The 10,039-nt window shown below is 31.3% G+C and overlaps 1 protein-coding gene across 1 annotated transcript; it reads right to left on the bottom strand.

The window, feature by feature from the left end:
• Positions 1–241: 241 nt before the first annotated feature.
• Positions 242–5,142, bottom strand: LOC134687797 (uncharacterized). Its single transcript, XM_063548253.1, has 2 exons — positions 4,428–5,142; positions 242–651 (listed from the first exon to the last, which is right to left on the bottom strand). Exons 1-2 carry the CDS (start codon positions 5,140–5,142, stop codon positions 242–244), a joined length of 1,125 nt encoding a protein of 374 aa, XP_063404323.1.
• Positions 5,143–10,039: the final 4,897 nt, after the last annotated feature.

The raw sequence follows: 10,039 nt of genomic DNA, 5'->3' as shown, positions 1-10,039 counted from the left end.
TAAAAATATATCTAATACTTGCAATTTTTATTGTATACATTAAATAATTGGAGGGCACAAAGTGTCATCAAAACAACTGCACTCACAAAACTTGGTTATTCTTCTAATAATACATGCATATTGATTCAGCTTAGATATCAAATAGATATCAAGTTGTTATTATTCAAATAAGGACACAAACTGCATACACAATGTACAACCAAAAAACAAAATGCATTCTGTTTTATAAATATGTCTCTGTTTATGCAATAAGATGCCCAGAAAATGTAGTATATCTACTACTGTCACTGAACACAGTGTAACTTCCCCTACTACCAACAGAAAGTTTGTCACCTTTATGTAGATTCATTACAGCATCGAATGTACCAGTCTTATAGCCATCTCCCGTTATATAACTTCCTGCTGTATATTCAGTATTGTGTTTAAGATGGAGATAAAGGCTGTCACCACTCACAGACATAACAACTGCTGTAATGTGATAAACACCTTGACGTGGAGCAGTAAATATCCCTGTACTTGGATTATATCCATTTCCTATGTTAGTCCAGATCTTCTCAAACTTAATATTTGTATTAGTTGTAAGAGCCTGTGAATGTGTTGTGTAAGCTGAGAATGCCACCGTGGTCCGTTTTGACATTAATTCCTCATAATCTGAAACAAAAGATTTAGATATATTCATGAGGTCATATAACTGTCAGAATGAATTGTAATCATAAAGTGAAATCAATAAAGAATTTATTTGCAAAGAAATCTATCAACCGGTACATGAACAATAATATTAAAAGAAATGCAGAATCAAGGTCAGAATAACTAGTCTTTCACAAAGATTATATGTCAGATGTTTGATACTTTGAAATGTTTTAAACAGATGTGTCCTATTCATTCTTGCTTATTTCATGCAAAGGATAAAAATTGAAAAGGGGATGAAACTATATGCAATTAAAATACATTAGAAGTTTAAATAAATGTATGGCAATTTTTCTTGTTTGTCTGTGAAAAACAAGTTATTTTATACTAATATGTTATTCAAATGATACTATAAAATTACTGTCTTTTGATGAGGTAAATGTGTGGTTTAATTGACTTTTGAAAAAATGATATTCACTAAGGCCAACGACCGAAGTGAATATCAGTTTTTCAAAAGTCAATAAAACCACATATTTACCGAAACAAAAGACAGTAATTGTTTTATTCCATATTCCAAGAGAAATGTATGTTATGGAAAATAACTTCCAAAATTAATTGTACATCAAACTTTTTTTTTACCAAAATTATACACGTAAAAGCACGCGATGTTTTGAGCGGTGAATATCCTTTTTTCCGCAGGTGAATATGCTTATTTATTCAAATTGCCATTCATATAGAAAAACAAACTAAAGTTTTAGCAATATGGAATAAACGCTATTGTTGATTCGATATTATTATTCCAGATTGTACATTGTGAACGATATTCGTTAAATTTCTAGCGATGTGATAATTTAAGGTGTGAATAATCTTATTTTACATTATGCTTATTCTTGATATAAATGGCTAAGCACAAATCTTACATTTTAACGGTTATCATATGTAGCAAATCTATACTATTAAACGAGAAGACCTCATTTTTGGTGTCGCTTCTCTTCTTTCCACAATAAATTAATCAACACGCCTCTGTGTCCTATAGGTACAGTGCATAGTGGCATTTGTCATCCATTCATATGATTATTCAGATTGAGTTATTTTTGGAGAAAAACAAGAAAAAAGGCATCCGGATATTGTTCCGTCATTGGACGAAATTTTAAGTAAGATTAGACTTCCGGTTTGCGTTTTTCTGTATACTTTGAACATACATATACAAAGAATAAAGTGTATTTTCAAAATTCTATCTGCTATCATTTTCTTTTAAGTTAACTATCCACGGCAGTCACAGAGTTTATTAAATAGAGAGGGTCTGTATACTTTTCTGTATACTTTGAACATACATATACAAGTCTAATAAAGTGTATTTTCAAAATTCTATATCTGCTATTATTTTCAAGTTAACTATCCACGGCATTCACAGAGTTTATTAAATAGAGAGGGTCTGTATACTTTATGAATGACCACTATGGATCGATTTGTAAACTTCGAATATACAAAGAATAAAGTGTGTTTTCAAAATTATATCTGCTATCATTTTCAAGTTAACTATCCACGGCAGTCACATAGTTTATTAAATAGAGAGGGTCTGTATACTTTTCTGTATACTTTGAACATACATATACAAAGTATAAAGTGTATTTTCAAAATTCTATCTGCTATCATTTTCAAGTTAACTATCCACGGCATTCACAGAATTTATTAAAAAGAGAGGGTCTGTATACTTTATCAATGACCACTATATATGGATCGATTAGTAAACTTCGAATTGAAATGAAATACACTATATTTATATAGTAATGAATGTTCATAATATTCAGATAAGCGCTACAATTATTCATGTGAACTTTTGATACCTTTTCTGAAAATTTTACAAAATTCACTGATTACAAAAAAAGAAGATGTGGTATGATTGCCATGTTGAGACAACTCTCCACAAGAGACTAATATGACACAGATATTAACAACTATAGGCTACCGTCCGACCTTCAACAACGAGCAAAGCCCATACCGCATACTCAGTTTTAAAAGGTCCCGAACTGACAATGTAAAACAATTCAAACCAGAAAACAAGCGGCCTTATTTATGTACAAAAAAATTAACGAAAAACAAATATGTAACACATAAACAAACAACAACCACTGAACTACAGGCTCCTTACTTGAATGTTCATAACATACTAAATGTATGTTTATATTGAAATTGATAGATAACCAAAAAATGGGAATATTGGAAATAAAGGAGGAGGGATAAAAAAAAAAGCATTTTCCTGTCCTCAATAACCTATGACTTATGATACTTTTGCTGAAATTTTCCAGTCATTCAATGTTTTACAAAATTCTTCCAACAACACTTTACATACTTTAAACTACGCTCTGAATGCCCGCGATTTCGCGGGTGTGTTCTAGTATATATTTAATATAAAACTTATTGCATGAAATGTTCCATAAACCAGAGAAAGATTCGTTATAAAAAGGGGGGAAAGCTTTGAAAATATATTCTTTGAAAAATTTAAATCACCTAATTTAAACAGTATCATATTCGATGTCTCTCTGCTTTGTATCGATCTGAGGAGTTTAGCCGTTTTCAACTATTTTTTAAGTTGCTTTTTATGTTGTTCTGTTACACCACTGTGCCAGGTTAGGGGAAGAGTTTGGCGCAGCAAAAATTTTTAACCCCGCCTCTACATTCTGTATGTGCCTTTCTAAAGTCAGGAGTCGTTGCTAGTCTTTGTTCCTATATATAATATTTGTCTTCCGTTTTCGCTATTTGTGTCCTTGAGTTGATGACTCATTGACCTATTATCCATATCCCCCTTTTAATAAAGAAATATGTTTCATCTTAGCAGATAAATACAAGTCTTTCCTCCTTTAGACAAATTTAAAATGTCTATAGGTACCTTTATGAAAACATTTCAATAAGAAAAACCTAAAACGGAAAAGTTCTACCTTTAAAAACTCTCCAATATCATTTTTAATAACTTGACAACCTATTTATTTAATCATTAAAACAATACGTTTGTAATCCAAGAGGATCAGTAATGTATTTTGTAATGCATTCATAAGATTTAGTTCAAAATATAAGTTCTTTATTGGTATCAAAATCCGAAAGTTAATAAAATAGTTCCGCTTTTAAATATCGAAAAGCCGAACAAAATATGTTCTTAATTAGCTTAATATTTCATGTTAAATGTTAGAAATTGACATGTACATGATGTATACGGACTGTAAAAGAATGGTTAAATGTTGCAATAGAGACGTTAGTTAATCTAAAACTGTGACATAACAACAATAACTAGTGGAACCCCGATTTACTGATCCTTTTAGTATACACGATTTCGTTTTTAATATTGGTGAAGTTTGTGTGGCTAGCGTCATCTTTTTCGGAATAAAATATAAAGAATACCTTGACAAATTTATTAAATAAAAAGGAAAATCACGATATTTCTAAGTGAATCTTACCTTTCCGGTGCTTCGCAATCAGTACGTATACAGATTTATTCGCGGAGAGTATAAAATCTTCCAGGATTATAAAATCGAATGATTTTTCAATAGACTCAATATTTTTCATTTCCTTAATTCATTTGTATGTGACATGACGGCCGTACCTAGTTGAACATGTTATGCTGATCTTTTTAGATCATATGCTTTCATTGTTTGATTTGGCGAGGATTGAGTCGCTAACACAGTATTTATTTTGAAAAATATATTTTAGCATTAGGGGTAACTTAAAACATTATTCTGAATCCATTACCAGAAATAGTAAATTGAAAAAAAAAAAATACCACTATTTTTTTTAGTAAATCATACCTTTCTTCTGTTGTGCAATTTGTTCGTGAACTGTTCTATTGGTAGAGAGTCTGATGTTTTGCAGTGCAAGATCAAATGATTGGTTGAATCGCTGTTGGTCTTGGTGAAGAGTATTCTGCATTGCTTCTAGATTACGTTTCCTGTTTTTTTCGGCTTCACTGAATTCTTCTACTTTGGAGGACAATGATTTTAACATAATATCCATCTGTTTTCCAAGAATTTCAGTATGATTTTTGGATTGGATTTTAAAGTGTTCGACAATTTCCAGATATGAATTATTAAGTCTTGATAGTTCTTGTAATTGAATATTCCGCATTGATTTTTCGAACGTTTCTGTTTGTTTCATGGATTGGCGCACGTTTATATCAAATGATTGATTGAATCGCTCTTGCTCTTGATGAAGAGTATTCTGCATTGATCCAAGAGTATTTTCTCTTTTCTTTTCGGCAACACTGAGTTCTTCTATTTTTGACGACAGTGTTGTTAACAGAGAATTTATCTGTTCTCCGTGAAATTTAGTTTCATTTTTCGTTTGAAATTTGAAGCGGTCGACAATTTCCTGGTATGAATCATTAAGGCGCGATTGTTTCTGTAATTGGTTTTCTCGAACGGATTCTACAAATATCTCTGTTTGTTTTATTGCTTCTTCCATTTTATCCAATTTAGAAGAAAATGCGTCTTCCCACTTTTTCATTTTTTCTTCATTTAGTTCCATTTTATGTTCCAAACGTATAAGTTTTTCTAAAACCTTTTCTTCAAAATGAAATTTTGAACAGGACATTAAAGATTCAGAATCGGAACCAATTGAGATAGATCCAGACGCCAAGATCCATGGGCTTATGGAAATGATACGGAAGAGCAACATTTTCGCTATATATCTCCTAAAAAGCAGTCATTAAAGATCAACTTTAACCACAGGAACAATTTCAAAATTTGTTGTATTTATAAATTATTGTTCAAGGTCAAACGCTCTAATCTTGATAAGTTCAAGAACATTACTGACATTGCTAGTCACGAAATGGAATTTGCCAACGAATGATTCTAGCAATTTTGTTTGGATAAATAATCATTGCGTCATATGTTTACCCTTCTGCTTAAACATAACTGTTGGCATAAGATGATTTATTTATCCATTTCCTTCAAGAACCTGTCATTACTAGTGTAAAATCTAACTAGATCTCGGTCATTGGCATCAAACTCAGGTGTTTTCTGATTTTAACTTGATTTCAACAAATTGTTTTAAAAAATATAAGAAGATGTGGTATGAGTACAAATGAAATAACTTTCAATATAAGTCGCAATTTGTAAAAGTTACCCATTATAGGTCGAAGTAAGGCCTCCAACACATAGCCTTGGCTCACACCGAACAGCAAGTTATAAAGAGCCTAAAAATTACTAGTGTAAAATCATTCAAACGGGAACATAAACGGTCTAATCTTAATAAAAATTAATCTTGAATCTATATAAACTAAAAGTCTTGATTTCTAATCTCAACATAGTCACTGGATTTTTCGAACTCATAACTTTTTATCCATGATTCAAAACCTACATCAGGACGACTGGATATAATTTTTTGGTTAGTTTAACATATTAAAACATTATGTCCGGGGCTCATTAAGGGTAACTATATACATAATGGCAAGCCGTTCTCGTCAAAACTATGTTTAAACCATTTTTCGAAAAATTTACACACTGAGAATTATAACAAAGCACAGTGAGATTTAAAAACTTCAAAACACACACTGAGAATTAAAAATTACACACTGAGAATTAAGAATTACACACTGAGAATTAAAAATTACACACCGAGAATTAAAAATTACACACTGAGATTTCATAAAGACGCACTGAGATTACAAAAATGAAAAACACACACTGAGAATTATAGAATAATACATAGAGTATATTATAAGGGTTGTATGGCGTTTTAAACTAATTCGACAATGCACAAGTTCATGCGCAGGTGCAATAAGAGAGCCCGTGAATAAATGAAAAGTAATCAACATTTGAAGGAAAATAGTATAAACCTACTCTAAATAAAACATTAAGTACACCAATCCATTGTGTACCATACTTCATTATTATGTTTATCAACAATCACGTAGACATTTCAGTTCATTATTTTCATGTTGTTCAGTATTATTTGTTTAAGAGTTCTCCCTATTTACTGTTTGTCTTTGTTTTCTCAACGACCTATGTGATATTGCATGGGACCGGTTTAAGTCTTCTGTCGGATACAGCACAAGACTTGTAAATTGAAAATTACTGATTTTCCACAAGCATACGACATTTTTGAGAAACAGCACGAAATGGTCGGCTCACATCAAAATAATGCGTCCGAGAAAATAAAATGTTAACAGACTGTTGTAAACCTATAGTAAATTAGCACGATCTATAAAATGTCGGGTTTGCATAAACAGGGTTTATATTAAGATCGCCTTTACATGTTCTCGTCCTGATGATTCATTTAATTTGCCACTGGACATACTTTAAACAGCAATACATTGTACATCCATCTATTTTTTCTTTGTCGTTATTAGTGCTTTTTGTATGCGTGTTTCAAGAATGCAATCTATTTTTTACCATTACGTTGGTTATCGCCTTGATATATATCTTTTTATATTTGCCACGGGACATTAAAAAAATCTATGTTTATCATGTTTCACTGGGTACAAATTAAATATACCGCACTTATTACATAATAATAATGATAATGTGTGTGACTGCGCGGTTGTAAAAGTAAATGTATATTTGGAATGAGAACATTTTGTTGTGTGGCAAATTAAATGAAATAGACAATGGAAATGGGGATTATATCAAGAGACAACAACCCGACCAAGTTGTAATATGTATATTTGGGATGAGAACACGGTGTTGTAATATATGAATGTGCTTTAGACCGACACGCTCTGTTGGATTTTAGAGCTTCCGGCGCAGTCACAATGGAACAGTCCGTATGCAGAAAGACATACATGACACCCTTTTACATAATAAATAAAAATATTTTATAAGGAAAAATGAGAAAATTGATTCAGTAAGTAAAATACTACCAGGGAAAAAAACCTAAAAAAAACAACACTTTGTTCAGTTTTTCTAATTGATTTAACAATAAACTGGGTATTGATAGGTTTACTACTTAGACAAATATTTGGTTTCTATGTTAACTGCTTTTAAAATGTACTATAGTTTATGTGTCCTTTGGTCTGTCCTTTGGTCTCTTGTGGAGAGGTGTCTCATTGACAATCATACCACATCTTCTTTTTTTATATATAAATATAAGAACTTTTACAGCATCATGTGACATGTGCAAGTGTAATACACCTTCTGTCAATCATCAGAAGATACATCAATATCTATAGGTTGATTTAACTAAAGTAAACATATGACTAACAGATTTCATCGCCTACTGAGACAGTTGAAAAATAGTTTACAAAAATATAAACATCTAAAAAAAGATATAGCATAACATTTTTCTTACATGAAATTTTGGGTAATAGTTCATGTATATTATCAGGAAATTAGCCGCCAATTGATACACACGTTTCTTTTTATGTTTTGATATCAGCATACAACAAATGGCAACTAAGATTTAAACAAATTATTTCTGTATACATAAAAATGTTGAACTTCATCACCGAATATTCAGAGAACTTTCTCACGGTATTTATATCTATATGCTCTTTTGTTGATAGAAGCTTCATAGACTTATTTTGATGTGTGTATACAGTGGAAGATCGAAAATGTGGTGGAGAGGGACAACCCCTTCCAAAAATGAACTCCGGGAGACACATACAGAGCGTATCCTTACCCTTTGATTGTCAACAAAAATAATTATATTCATAGTTTTTTTCACGATTTATATTATATTCATGTTTTTTTTCACGATTTATATTATATTCATGGTTTTTTTTAACGATTTATATGATTTTTTAGCAACACATTGCTGATAAAAATGTTCGCCTCTCTATAGCTACGATCCGCAGTAAAAAATAATTTTAATTGAATTATGCCTCTCTTTCGAAAATTCTGTTTTCAATATTGAATTCCTTTCTTTTAAAGAAAGCGTGACTTTTAAGTAACATATTTTATACAACTATTAGTAAGTTCGGATAGTCAACGAAAAGGTTAATACTGTGAAATTTAGAGCAAGAACGAATAACCTTTTTAATAAGTGTTTCTGTCCCTTTTCTTTGTATTTTTTTCTATTATAATATCATTGGACGTCAAGCTTGTCTGGCAAAACAGCCGTTGGGCGTCAGAGTAATCTCGGACTACGCACAGTTATATTTAAAAAATACTGAATGAGCATCAAACTTATTCAAATCCGACCCCTCACCTTTTCCATGAAAATTTTAAAACATACTAGGAAGAACTATTACATGTAAAAATGACATTCAGATTGAAGCAAGATCGGATGTCATGAGCCAAACTATACACAGAGACATCTTGTAACTAAACTTAATTAACTTATGCTCATTCAGGGTGCTTATGTTATGTAAAACTATATGATACATGATTATACTTATTTATAATTAAACCTCCATATAGCCACTAATGTGAAGATGTGAAAAAGGTCGAGTTGTTGTCTCTTTGACATATTAATTCCCCATTTCCATTCTCAATTTCATTTAGGGACAATTGTGTCACTATTAAACTCGATGGCTAAGAGGAACTGTTTTTTTATTCAGTGCCTTGTTACAATCTGAACTGTCTTGTTAGAGACCGTTCCTTTTACAACTACAAACGTGACTACAGTTTCGAAAGAATTTTGTTTATGGTAGGTACTTACTTTTAGAAAGCCCAAAGCCACAAATAAAATTGTACTAAATAGTGGCCATTACTTTTTGTCCCGTATACTTAACGCTAGGTTAATTAAAGCAAACCTTTTAAAGTTAGATTAACTGGCAACAACACGATGACCACATGAAAAGCAATTGTCATAAACTTGAACATCCCTAAAGCCAAAGCGTGTACATAAAGAATGTCACGTGTGTATTTTAACTATAAAACATTATTAAATTTTATAATTATAAACTTTACCAAAGATATTTAATAATTGCAATTCTTTCGATCGCTGCATGATAGTGTTACACAATTCCGGCGGAGGACATTTGAGCGCATTGATAGGACATTTGAGCGAGAGAAAAAATAGGGCGTTTGAGCGCCAAAGTAGAACCCATTTGAGCGCCAGAATTTTAACCCATTTTAGCGAAAATTAAAATTGTCGAAGATCATTTTAGCGAAATATTGTTAACCCTTTTTAGTAAATAAATAATATATAATAAATTTTAAAAAGTTTAATAGACTAAAGACATGTCCATTAAAATACAGCACAACACAAAACAATATAAATCTTTTCAATTAAACTTTAGTCTAAAAGGTTAAATCAAATGTTAAAAGTCTGTTCTAGCCTGAAATTTATAAGCTTGAGAACGTAAATAATTGGCTCTAGATATACTCCCTGTACAAAAATGTTCATAAAATTGCATTAGGAACTGCTCTTTCTCTTTCTCTTTTCTCGAGTGTGGTGCACATTCCTCTATAAATACTTTGTCTATCCTATATCGAACTCCATCACATTTTTTTTCCATTGTTCTTTTCAACAACTTCAA

This window comes from Mytilus trossulus, chromosome 10, assembly GCF_036588685.1.
Source record: "Mytilus trossulus isolate FHL-02 chromosome 10, PNRI_Mtr1.1.1.hap1, whole genome shotgun sequence".
Lineage (NCBI taxonomy): Eukaryota > Metazoa > Mollusca > Bivalvia > Mytilida > Mytilidae > Mytilus > Mytilus trossulus.
Note: the sequence above shows the minus strand (reverse complement) of the source record. Positions and strands in the feature narration are given on the sequence as shown.

What these genes read in the sequence shown, in the direction of transcription:
- LOC134687797 (XM_063548253.1), bottom strand. Translation starts at nt 5,142, where the DNA reads ATGGAACTAAATGAAGAAAAAATGAAAAAGTGGGAAGACGCATTTTCT. An exon ending in AATTGCACAACAGAAGAAAG is followed by an intron (nt 652 to 4,427) that starts GTATGATTTACT and finishes CTTTTGTTTCAG; the next exon opens with ATTATGAGGAATTAATGTCA.